The sequence below is a fragment of the Channa argus genome, chromosome 18, assembly GCF_033026475.1.
Source record: "Channa argus isolate prfri chromosome 18, Channa argus male v1.0, whole genome shotgun sequence".
In the NCBI taxonomy this organism is placed as follows: domain Eukaryota; kingdom Metazoa; phylum Chordata; class Actinopteri; order Anabantiformes; family Channidae; genus Channa; species Channa argus.
Window position 1 is genome coordinate 2517460 of NC_090214.1, and position 13099 is coordinate 2530558.

Below are 13099 nucleotides of genomic sequence, written 5' to 3' on the forward strand. Positions count from 1 at the left end.
TCTATTTCCCACTTACACAGACTATTGTATAGTCCACACACGCTACTGGGGACAATATTTTAGGTCACTGAGCAGGACAGTCTACACACTGAGCTCTGCTTCCATTCGTGGCTTGTCTGGGACTTTGGAGGCAGAAATAAAATTAACCAATAAACCCTCCTGTGTGAGCTCCGGGACAAAAACACATTGCATCTATTTCCCGCTGCCCGCTCACACACACTGTGGCTGTTGCGGTGTGTGTTCTTAGTGTAGGACGCCCTGCGGCGGTGAAGATTTGCTAAAGTGGAAGATCCTCTATTGTTAAGATTCCATAACGAGCCACACTTGGCTGCACAGGCCAGCGGCAGTCAGAACACACAATAGAAGAGCTATAGCCAACATTTGTTTGTCTCCCACAAACAGCAGCTCACTGATCTATGGACTGTAGTAGCTCACATACGGCAGCAGCATCAATAATGAATCGGTCCTTTTGAATGTTATTTGCCTTCACTAATCAATTCCATTAACAGGACTCAGGGAGCAAACGCAGGATGGATTTTAAGTTGTTAACTACCGACTGCAAGTTAAATCCCAAGAATCCGTCTCAGTGAATCAGGAAGTGAGTCAAACAGAAGCTTTTGTGACGCAGGGCCATTACTGTAAATCACACGCCAGCTACGAGTCAGTACAATCAGGCTCGATATACATAAGTTCTGGAGCAGTGAGAATGTGTGGCAGCAGAGATGTAATCACAGAGGAAGGTCTCCTACTGATGTGGCTCCTAATGAGAACTGGCTCTTTTGCTCCGAACGTGGTTTTCAAATCTGAGGGATGATCATGCAAAGGATACGGATCACACACACACACACACACACACAGTACAGTACGTCTGCTTTAAAATAATGACAATGCATGGAGAGCTCTAAGAGCCGAGAAGCTCAAGTTTTATCTCTCAGTGAGATACAATTAATTGCACTGATCTGTTTTTTTATCTGTCATTGTACACACTGCTTTTGTAGCCTGTTGGCTTTGCCTAAATATGAACACCTCAACTGTTTGAGTGCAAAACCACCATTCACTCACTATAGAGTTTGGTCACCATTACGTAGGGTCTGAATGTTGAGTGCGTCGATCCATTCACTCAAAGTACTGCACACGTTACGAGCCGGTTCTCGGTCTGCGTTTCTTCTCTGTATTTGTGTTCTCACGAAGATGTGAAACGTCACCAGTCAAAGCCCAAGTACTGTTCCCATTCAAAGTTCGCATCTAACCGGGTGCAGATCAAATGACCCGGAGTGTTCTCAGGTCCCCCGTTTTTTTTTTCCTCTGTACACCTGTTTCAGCTATTCATCAGTGCTGAGCTAAGCGGCTGCCGCCCCAACGGCAAATAGTCCTCCTGTCCTCAGAGTCTGGACTCTGGGTTCAGACTGGCCAAGTCCAAAATCCTAAATTGGATATCAGAAAAATGCTTTTGTTTAAAAATGCTCTCAACCCCACGATGCAATGCTCCCCATTTTAAAAGTACATCGGTGCAGGTCAAACAGCTTGGACAATGATTAGTAAGTGTCCAAAATGTGGACATTATATTGTGACTAAAAGGGACATTTTTAAATGGACTTTTCTGTTTCTGTTTCCTGTAAACAAGCCACTGATATAAAACAGTCCAAATGTATCTTTTCTGCTAGCTCCTATTAGCCAAACAAGCTAGCAGTAAGCCAAAACCAGTGTTCTTCTGCTGCCTCATGTTAGCAGCCACATCTTAGCAATTCATAAAATAAACCGACCAAGCTTCCTCTGCTCAGCAAGCTGCTGCTATACGACCAGCGGAACAGCCGCGTTTCTAAGGCACAGATAATGTGTCCACTCCTGTGTTAAGAAAACACTTCTGTAACTAGAACCCTAACAATTCTACTTGTCTTACCTTTCTTCACACACGCAGACCTTTACTAGAACTGGCTTCGTTGTCGGCCATGTTTGTTTGTCTTTTCCCCGCCTCCTTTAGACTCCACCCCTTTGTATCCAGCTCAGGTAGTGCTGACTCTTTGTACTGCAAAGAAAAATCTCCTACGTGGCCATAAATGCGTTTTCTCCTTTGACTATAGTCGTAAAAGAGCCTGTCGTCCTCTGAAATGTCCTTTGTACCGTCTACAAAAACTGATGTCACGTATGTCCTGCTGCTTGGTGACACACATTTTAAATCACACATATTTCAGTGTTTAGAGCGAAAATTTTGGCGCCATTTTGGCTCTATTGAATGTTGTCCACCATTTTGTATTGTGATGTCATAATGGGTGTAATTTCAACAGACGCCTTCGTGGAGGCACTATTACACTAAAAAGTTCACTGATACATAGGAGAGCGAAGGGACAAAGACCGTCTTTGGGCATTAAAGTTGAGGAATTTTAGTAAAAGTTTTTTCCTGTTTTTCCTCCATTGACATTTTGTTGTGAACAGTATGACAGAAAAACACAGTACATACAAAACGTACCTAGATACAAGGTCACATTTGAATACAGAAAAAAACCTTGGGGACCATAGACCAAGTGTCAAAGTAATGGACATGAAAAATATGGAACCAAGTAAATCAACACTATTGTTAGCACATCAATTCAATGTTTTGTTAAAAAAAAATGTTGTTTTTTTGACAGTTTCATAGATTTAATATAGTGTTTCAATAATAAATGGCTCACAGGATGGGAGGGATTTAGAAAGTTTGGATTTGAGGATATAGTGAGCAGTTTGCAGTGAAGTGACAATGTCAACAAGCCATTTAATGATTTGTTTTAGTGGCCATATTGGAACATGTATGCTACAATGTTCTTTCACCGTCTTCTGAGTCTTGTGAAACATGTCATGCAAAATGTGGATTTTGATGGAATTGTGGATGTGACATGAGGCAGGAACTTCATCCAACATCACCTTAAATAAAGTTCGTGTTTGTTTTGGATCAACATTCATCTCTGGGACAATGAACTCCAGTCATTACTGTAGCATTTAAATTAGATTTTCAGGGGATGGGCAGTTCACCAGAGCCACTTAACACAATCAGGTCAAGACCCGAGCATCAAGCCAGTCATTGAACGTTAATGTACGACAGGCTTCCTCACACTGAGGTGTTGAAGTGGACCTCGCGTTTGTGGTTTGCTACAACTCACTTAAAACAGCCCTTAGAGTTCAGTGTAAGTTAAAGTGGGGATAATCCACAATTCCTCCCAGACATTTGGAGGAAACATTCCCTATAAAAACTATTTAAAAAGGTATTATCGTGGTCTAAAATAGCACTCAGCTCCTCTGTAGATGTGTTGGAAAAAAACAGAGTAAGTTGTTTTAATGGCTTCATCTTTGACTGACACATCAGTAATTTACACCTTTGTCACGTTAGTCTTTTTCTTCTCTGTAGAAGTGGATGAATAGAAAAATGGTATGTTACCGGATTAACTTTATAACTTGGCCTGTGTTTTTTTTTTCACGCGTATTTATTTACCTGCAATGAACAAAAGCTTTGAAATGAGATGTGTGGTCAGACCACAAACTGTGTTTTAATGTCTAGTTGAGCAGTGTATATAAACTTTACGTTAATGACCCTAATGATAGAGACCCAACAAAATAAATGTTCCCTGCCCCTCCCCCCCCAGAAAAGAGTGAGACAAATCATCCAATCTGGCATCTCCTGCTTTTTGCTTGGGAGAAATAAAAAGGCCATTTGGTCTGATTTTTCTCTTAAGTCAAGGATCCTATTGTTGTTGTAAAAAAAACTTTTTAAATTTAAGAGGCCAATCTGCTGCTATCATTGGGTTAACTGCTTATATTGGTTTCTGGGAATTTCTTTTCCTCCCTTCCCAGTGTGTTTCAATCTGGAGATTATAGGCTGATAAATGCATGTTTTTATTTTACCCAGATATTGATTGAGGGCAGTTTCAAAGAGAAACATCCTGATCACATTCACACAGTTACAACTGGAAGCTGCCCAGTAGAAGCACAGTCTGAAAGTGTGGCGACAGGGTTAAGGGTCCTGCTCAAAGGCACCACAGTGGGGCTGATGATGAGGGAGGGGCAAACGTTGCTTTTCACTTACCCTAACAAGATTTACCACTGCTGCTCCCTAGTGTTATTTCAACAAGAAAATAGCTGTACTTTGCAAAACATGTCACCTTCAACCACGGAGGAGGAAACAGCAGCTGCAGTAAATTGAAAAGCTGCAAACTCCAGGGACTTCACAAATAAGCAATGCGACAGACATGCAACTAAATTGTTGAGGATAAAAACACAATAAAGCTAAAAGTGCATTTCTATTGTGGGACAAAACACAGAGTGTTGTCATCACTTGTCTTTCTTGCAGTGTTTCTTTGCCTCTCGTTTTATTACTTTAGGTTGAAGGTGTAGCATGTTCAAAGTACAGACTTGGGTTTGCACTCTTTTCTTTGGAATCAAGGATAAACATGTTTCGTTCTGCCTGTGATCTATGTTATATTGCATATTAAAACCCACATTGTAATCACCATGTGTTCATTAATGTCTGGTTTTTCAGAGCTCTACTGTACCTGCTGCATATGGCTGTAACTGGAGTTACCCAGAGTAAATGTTACCCCCTCAGCTGAACTTTGGCTCGGCTCGTGCAGAGCCACAGATGGGGACGAAGAGCATACTGTGGGAAACATCGGGAGAAACGTCAGTTTGGCCAGACACAACAAAAAAGCTTAAAACGTGATGGAGATAAATAACTGACCGCACACATAAGGTCAGAGTCTCAGTTTATGCATCGGTGTTTCTGAACACGGCAACTGACTGTGTAACGTTTGCGAGCTTTTCCCTGTGGGACTGACCTGCTGATATCATGAACGGCTTGATCTGGTAAAAGATAAAAGGTGGGATGAAATGGAAAATGAATAATTGTCTCTTTGTAACAGATGTGTGTCCTTGATGAAGGTACATTCCCCCAAACTCTTCCAGCTGTATAAGAGCATGAATGCAGAGCACACTGTCGCTGTTGTAAAGCGACAGTGTTCTCTCTCTTTTCTCTCTCTGGATCAATAAACAGCATAAAAACAGATAAAGCTCTGGACAAAAGTCTTTGTGTTTTTATTTGGTTCGTAACTCCTGTTTCAGATTTTACTCCATCCCTCCTACTTTCCCGCCTTCTCCCCACTGTCAGTGCCTCCACTCAGTTTAGACGTCATCTATGTGCTCGTATTTCTTAAACCCATAAGTCCAAGTGCTGTTTTTTTACGTCTAAATTAATCTCTGTTATTCTGTCTTTTAGACCTAGTGTTTCCCAACCCACCACCTTTCAGTCACCACCATGTGACAAGAGGACGGCAACAGGGGGAATAAATTCACAAACACCTTTATTCTTCTTATTCATATACAAACATCTGAAAATATGGTTGAGTGCTTTTGGGTTGAACAAATGCTTTGATGTCAACATGGAGAGTCAAACGAAGCATCTTTGTCGATTTCTTAAGTGTTTCACCCTTGATCGGAGCCCCGATGCGGCCTTCAGTGAAGGTCGCAACTCGATGTGGACACACAAAGAGGCTGATGGGAGAGAAAAACAAAGACGACACAGTGGAGAGAGAAAGGACAGTGTGAAAAAATAAGGACTTTCCACACACAGAGTACAAGTCTGGGCTTGTGTTTCATCAGACACCTCAGTATTACATCACTGGAAGTTGAACTGGGACTAAAACTAGCTCAGATGTTAATGAATCATACTACACCTGCTGTCAGCAGGGAGACCAGCTGAACATTCACAACAACCAGAGCTTCCTGATAATGACTGAGAAGTTATTGCCTACCCATTCTCCTCAAACGTTTACATGCGTTTCCCACCCAGATCTAACGTTCGCAAGATTGAAAGACAAAGTGCAGCTGGGGCTAAAGGGTATGTTATTAGCTTTGAAGCTACTTGGCCATAACCTGAAGTGCTGGACAAATTAAAACGCTAATAAGGTGATGGCACAATATTAATTATTACAAATCATCGCGAGGGAAACACGAATGTCTGATCAAATTTTATGTCAATCTGTCCTGCAGCTGCTGACATATTTCAGTCTGAGCCAAAGTGATGGACTGTGGCTAATACATGAATCACAAAGTGACAAATGTAAAAGATACAAAAATCTTTCTAGTTGGATATATTCAGACATCTGGAAATGTTTTTCAGCTCCCTGCCCATTGTGCTTCATGTCACAAGGACAAATTAATCACAAACTTTAAACCATTATTAGCAGCTGTGAAAAAAACATTAATGTCAAACATCTCAACAAACTGTTGGCAGAACGGCTGCAGTTAAAAATGTAAAATTAAATATTAACACGCTTCAGCTCATTTCCAGCAGCTACACTGTATCTGGTCTCACTTGGCAACAAATTGCTACAGAAAAATTTTACGCCACAGCCTTATTTCAAACAATACACCATAATGACAACATGAAAGAAGTTTATTTGAAATCTTTACAAATTTATTAAAATAAAAAAATAAATAAATAAAAACATCACACGTACATAAGTATTCACAGCCTTTGCTTAATACTTAGCACCTTTAGTACCAATTACAGCCTCAGGTCGTTTTGATGATGATGCTACAAGCTTGACACACCTCGTTTCTCCCATTCTTCTTTACAGTACCTCTCAAGCTCCATCAGGTTGGATGGGGAACGTCTGTGTAAAGCAATTTTCAGATCTCTCCAGAGATGTTCAAGTCTGGGCTCTGGCTGGTCCACTCAAGGACGTTCACAGAGTTGTCCTCTATCCACTCCTTTGTTACCTTGGCTGTGTGCTTAGGGTCATTGTCCTGTTGAAAGATGAACCGTCGCCCCAGTCTGAGGTCCAGAGCGCTCTGGAACAGGACGTTTCTGCACATCGCTACATTCATCTTTCCCTCCATCCTGACTAGTCTCCCAGTTCCTGCCACTGCAAAAACTTCCCCACAGCATGATCCTGCCATCACCATGCTTCACTGTAGGGATGGTATTGGTCAGGTGGTGAGTGGTGCCTGGTTTCCTCCGAACATGACACTTGGCATTCAGGCCAGAGAGTTCAATCTTTGTTTCATCAGTCCAAAGAATTTAGTTTGTCATGGGAGGAGTGGTTTCTGTATGGCCACTCTCAGGTCTGTGTGGTAGAGTACTGCAGAGATGGTTGTTGTTCTGGAAGGTTCTCCTCTCTCCATAGAGAAACACTGGAGCTCTTACAGAGAGTACAGAGGTTCTTGGTCACCTCCCTGACTAAGGCCCTTCTCTCTCGATCGTATAGTTTGGACGGCTGGTTGCACTTGGCAGAGTCCTGGTGGTTCCAAACATCTTCCATTTACGGATGATGGAGGCCACTGTGCTCTTTCGGACCTTCAATGCTGCACAAAATGTTCTATACCCTTCCCCAGATCTGTGCCTTGATACAATCCTGTCTCAGATGTCTACAGACAATTTCTTGGACTTTCATGTCTTGGTTTGTGCTCTGACAAAGTGTTAGCTGTGGGACCTGATATAAACAGGTCTGTGCTTTTTTAAAATCACATCCAATCAACTGAGTTTCCCACAGGTGGACTCCAGTCAAGTTGTAGAAACATCTCAATCATGATCAGTAGAAACAGGATCCACCAGAGCTCAATTTTGAATGTCATGGCAAAGGCCGTGAATATTTATGTACATGTTCACTTCTGGTAAACAGTAGAGCTGCACCTAGCAATTATTTTTGTTGATTAATCTGTCGATTGTTTTCCAATTAAGTTCTTTTTATTATTCAATCATAACAATTAGTTTACTCATAATACTGTTTTAGGGGGCAGCAGTGAAATGCTGTCATTGTGCTTTACTTTAAGATAAATAATCCACTTCAAACTTTAACCTGTTTCTGCATCTATGTCTGCAGAGCTGGAAGGTTAGGAATCAAGAGCATAACAGATTATTATACCAGCGAAAGTAGAATCTGATATTATGACTAATTAGCTTGTGTTAGCTGGTAACTGCATGTTATGAGACTTTTTTTTTTACCATGGATGCGGAACTGCGGGCACCGCTGAGATTTTCACTTTTCTGCACGTTTCTGAACAATTGTTTTGATCATTTCCTCATATAGATCTTTTTTTTTTTAACGAAGCAAACACCCTTAATTTCGAGCCCTGCCTGCGACGCATTGACGCATGTTATATGAATCAACATATTTTCGTAATCCCTGTAATCAATTACATCGACACATCACACAACCCCTAGTAAAGACTTCATAAGCTAAGAGTCAGGTAGATTCTGTCATCTTAGATTTAAGAAGCCTTGGAGATACTCGGCCCTGGTCAAAACCGCAACAACTGTAAAGAATTTGCAGACGTCCTGATCTCTTTCCTTAGTTGCCATTATTAGAAACCCTGACGTCTACAGCTGAGAACTCACCTTATCCGGTTCAGTCAATCTCCTTCTTCAAGTATTTCTTCATGACTGAAGCCACATCTCCCCCCTCACTGCCCTCTGCCTCCAGCCTTTCACCCTGTGGTCTTTCAAACCGCCTTCTGGCCCCGCCACCCTGGGAACTTCCCCCTGATCCACCTGAGCTGGACGAGTCTGTTTCCGAACTTTTTCTGCTGCGGGTTGAAGGGGGCAGATCTCCAAAGTGGACGCTCAGCGCCCTCCTGCCTCCTCTGACTGAGCCGGCTATGCTGCTGGCGGACTGAGCTCTGCGGATGGCAGGAAGGATGTCGGACGCTGCGTCATCACGGCCGTTGTCCCCGGTCAGACGCCGATTTTGGAAGACCATAGGTTCTGAACCCTGAGAGACCTCACCTCCATCTTCTGTGACGAGGCTCCCCAACATGTACCGCCTTCGCGGCTGAGGGGATTGCTTGAATGGAATCGTCACGGAGCGAAGGGATTCCTCAGGGTCCTCCTCTGGGATGGACAGGGAGGGAGGTTGATGGCGAGTGCTGATGGAGGACGCTAGTGAGGAGAGGTGTGGCAGTGAGGGAAGCGAAGAGAGGGAGTCGTTCGAGTTGATGCGGGAGAGTTTGGCTCCAGCTGCAGATGCCTGAGAGTCGGTAATGGAACAAGTACTGGCAGCGCGAGGCAGGAGCGGAGAGGATGGTTTGAGAATACTGGGGCCCGGCCTGGGCTCCTGGAGGTCTTCAGGACTGAGAGACATGGCTGAAGCTCTTCGCCTGATAGTCGAAGCTCCGGTTGTTTGATAGATTGGCAGGGAGACGGCGCTGCCTGTATCGTCCCCTGCATCGCCGCCGGCTCTGCGTTTACGAAGTCCGTCCAGCAGCTCAGACAGGGCTGAGGAGGACGGGGCTCGACCGGGACCTCTGGTACTAACCCCTCCAGCCTCAGAACTCTCGTCATCATGGTCCATGCAAGAACTTTTAAGAAATAAAACAGACACTTATGACTGGATAAAATAATGTGTTGACAGCTGCCTGCATGAATCCCAAATTAATGAAATACATTTAAGAGAGAGACACACAGCAAAGAACCACACGAGAAAATCTAGAATCAGAAAGTCACTTTTGCTGAAGAAATGATTAAAATATATAGATTTGACAACCTACTCAATATTGCTACATGCACATGTGAATGAAAGCAACTGGGCATCAGTCTTACCGGAAGCTGTAAGTGCTCATAGTGTCAGAGACAGACTGGCGCCCTCCATGGCTGCTGTAAGGAGAACCTCCGCCACGAGATCCACCTCTCGGCCCTCCCAACCAGTTACGAATACCGTCACCAACATCCTGCGTCCCGATCGAGCCGACGCTGGACACAGAGTCACTGCAGAACAAAGCAGCCGCTTATGAGACCGTCAGAGCCAGAACAGAGACGTCTGCCCTCCATTCTCCAGCTGACAAACATGCTCTACCAGCCGCAAAGAGCATGCACGAACATGACAGACACCACCACTGATTTATGACAGCAGCGCAACAGACAGCTGATTGCAGTCAGGTCTGCAGTCTTTGTTTAGAGTTGTGAGAGATTCAGGGAGACTTTTTTCAATAAAACAAGACAGTTTAAACACAGTTTAAAAGGAAATGTCCCCACTCTATGGACAACCCCATATTCTATACATCATACATCAGGCTGTTAGATCAGCCAATGCATGTATCAATGTTCCTTTCCTTTCAAGCTAGTTTGGTTCTTATTTCAGCATAAAGATGCTCACATTTTGCATGACACACACAATCCACCACTGAGCAGCATAAGTTAACCCGTATGCACTGTTAGTTCACCAATCTGGGAAATCGACACAGTTTAAGGCAAGTGTTGGTCTGAAATCTGCCTCTATCGGTAAGTGACTATAGTAACTGAGGAAAAAAGCTAATGAGTATCAAAATGAAAACCTGTACTGTGTAACATGTTTGCTTTATTGCAGCTGAAATGCAGTAACATCCCATGGATTGTTAATGACATGCACACAGCCCTTTTTCACATGAGTCACATGAAAAGATAATTCTATTTATCTGGGGTTTATTTCCCTTAGTTTTGACCACATTTTATTGCCTAGGTCTGAAAGTGTGGCAGAGCAGTCGGGTGATCAGACAGGTTGTTGCCAAACCTCCAGGTAATTAAATACTTGTCAGTTTTAAATATCCATCCAGTCCAGAACTAAACTGTTTTGTGTGAAAAATAAATGCAGGCTCTGTCTGAGTCTTAGTTTGATTGGAGCCAAAGTTAAAGGCAACATTTTTAGAGAAATCTGATTTTCCAGATTGTAATTATTACTTGCTTGTTGACTTGCAAGTCGAAAACTGGTGATTACGATCACTCTGATGTGACATTAATGAAGCTGTGGGACTGATGATATATTTTGCTCAGTATATAAACACTTTCCAGGAGGTGTGTGGAAATGTTCAGAGCAAAGCTAAATTACATTTGGATTAAGAAATATGTATATCCACAAAGTAACCACATAATAAGTCATCTCCCACTTGGTTGTATAGATGTGCCGTGTTCTCAGATCTCGACAATTTCTTTGACGAGTACAGTGGTGTTACTACTGATGGAAGTGGTCAAAAATACAACCCGAGTTTAAATAAAAGGAATTATCCTTTAACAGGCTGAATTAAAGTTAAAGCTCTGCTTCACATTTAATTCACCATTGTAATGAACACAGGACTGATGGTATGTTGAGGTCACGCTCACATACAGTATCTGTACCAGCAAATACTGTAAACCAGGAAGCACGCACACACACACACACACACACACACACACACACACACGCACACAAACACACACGTTCATGAGGTTCTTACAGGTCTTTCTTTCGGGTTAAAGACTCGACAGCAGTTTGAACGCTGGGGGGTAGAGTGATGAAAAGACTGGTGATGAAAGGTGTTCAGAATACTTCAGAGTATTAAATTGTATAAATACTCCATTACAAATAAAGTCCTGCATTAATAATGGTGTAATTATAAACTGCAGGTATAATCAAATATTAAGAGTAGGTAGATATTAAATATTAAAGCTAAATCTATCCAACACGTGGTCTTTGTCAGTGTTATATTGTTACTTAAATGAATGAGAATCTTTACTAGTAGTCATTGCGTACATGTACATATTACAATAAAATGAGTCATTAACATTTAACCCTTTCCCCCCAGTGTGTGTGTGGGGGGGTGGGGGATGCATCCCAGCCTGGCTGCATCCCAGCCTGACGTTCTACCTCTTTAGCCACCGGGCCACCGTGGCCAATTCGCTGATGTTTAACAATTTAGGGCTGCAACTACAAAGATTTTCCATTGTGGATCACTGGGTTTTCTCAATTTGAGGACAAAAACCCCAATCCACACTGAACCCAAATGGAAAGTACCTTAATATTCAAAATTCTCACATGTGAGATGCCAGAACCATGAAATCTTTGGCACTGTGACATGAAAAAAAGTAGTTGCCACTTAAAGTAATGTTCTGATAACTGACTTGTTATTTTAACTCTAGTTTACTCAGCTCTTCTACATGAGTAAAAGTAGCATTAATGCAGAGTAAAATTCCTTTGTCACAAATAAAACTCCTGTTAGCAAAATATGTTATTGGCTATTTGTCATTTTTATGATTGATGCATTAATGTGTGAACAACCCAACATTACAGGAGGCAATGTAATGCCGGGTGGTTTCAACAACAACAACAATAATAATAATAGTACATCAGAATTTATTAGTTAGATTTTTAATCAATCATCTGCATCTGCAGAGTAATCAAAGCCATCAAATATTTCCCTTTGCTCTGTAGCGGAGTACAAGTATAAAGTTAAATAAAACAGTGCTCTAAATGTTTGCATGCACTAAAGATGTATTCCTCCTCTGTCTTTTACAGTTACAGTACTTGAGTATTTGTATTTGGTTACATTCCATTACCTTTCAGAGTCACTCTGGTCGCTCGAGTCCACTTCCTCCAGAGCGGCCTGCAGGTCCACGATGCGGCGGATGGACGTCTCCAGGTCGGCCTGCAGAGCCTGTCTGACGGCGCTGAGCTCCTCCACCTGCATTTCCTGTGAACAAAGGACATTTGTTAGCACGAGGACGAACAACACGCTCACCTTCATTGGTGCCAGATGTGTTTTCTCATCCCCCCTGACAACCTGTAGAGACCCCCCAGCCCAATCTGCCTCAGCAATTACCTTCATTCTGGCCCATATTACCTCATCAGTCAAACGTGTGTGTGTGTGCAGTGGGATGTCTCACATGTTGTCCTATGACCCACCCTCTGGTGCTGATGCTTGTATCACTGTGCCCAGGTTATTTAGACAAGAAATAGTACTTACTTACAATGTCGCTGACATTGGGAGAATAGAATGGTTTATTAATTCTTCAGTTTTTTGTAGTTTTTTTTTTTTTACCCTTCTTCTGTATCTCAAGCATCCTGTCACACATGCCCCCACACACACACACAAGCTTCTAGGCTTTCAAAGTTATTGGCTTTGTTAGCTTTGAGGAGACGGGTGTGGGTGCAGTGGTTGTCATAGAGACACATAAGCATGTATGAATGTGTGTGTGTGTGTGTGGGTGTGTGTGTGTGTGTTTCCATAACCTTGAAGAGACAATGAGGATTAATCGCAGGCGGAGGGAAAAAGCAGGACGAGGGAGAGATGACGTTTAGCAGGGTGGTGGGGACGTTGGTGGAGGAGGTGTGTGTGTGTATGAATATGT

The 13099-nt window shown here is 42.6% G+C and overlaps 1 protein-coding gene across 2 annotated transcripts in view; it reads right to left on the minus strand.

Annotated features, from left to right (window-relative positions):
* Nucleotides 1-5306: 5306 nt before the first annotated feature.
* Nucleotides 5307-13099, minus strand: part of LOC137103201 (unconventional myosin-XVIIIb-like) — a 45466-nt gene continuing 37673 nt past the window's right edge. For both annotated transcript variants that reach the window (XM_067483291.1, XM_067483292.1), the window contains 5 exons: nucleotides 12308-12441; nucleotides 11209-11250; nucleotides 9563-9727; nucleotides 8363-9321; nucleotides 5307-5514 (listed from right to left, as the gene is read on the minus strand). In XM_067483291.1, coding sequence (XP_067339392.1) covers nucleotides 8373-9321; nucleotides 9563-9727; nucleotides 11209-11250; nucleotides 12308-12441 — 1290 coding nt within the window. In that variant the 3' untranslated portion in view covers nucleotides 5307-5514; nucleotides 8363-8372. The remainder of the gene's footprint in view (nucleotides 5515-8362; nucleotides 9322-9562; nucleotides 9728-11208; nucleotides 11251-12307; nucleotides 12442-13099) is intronic.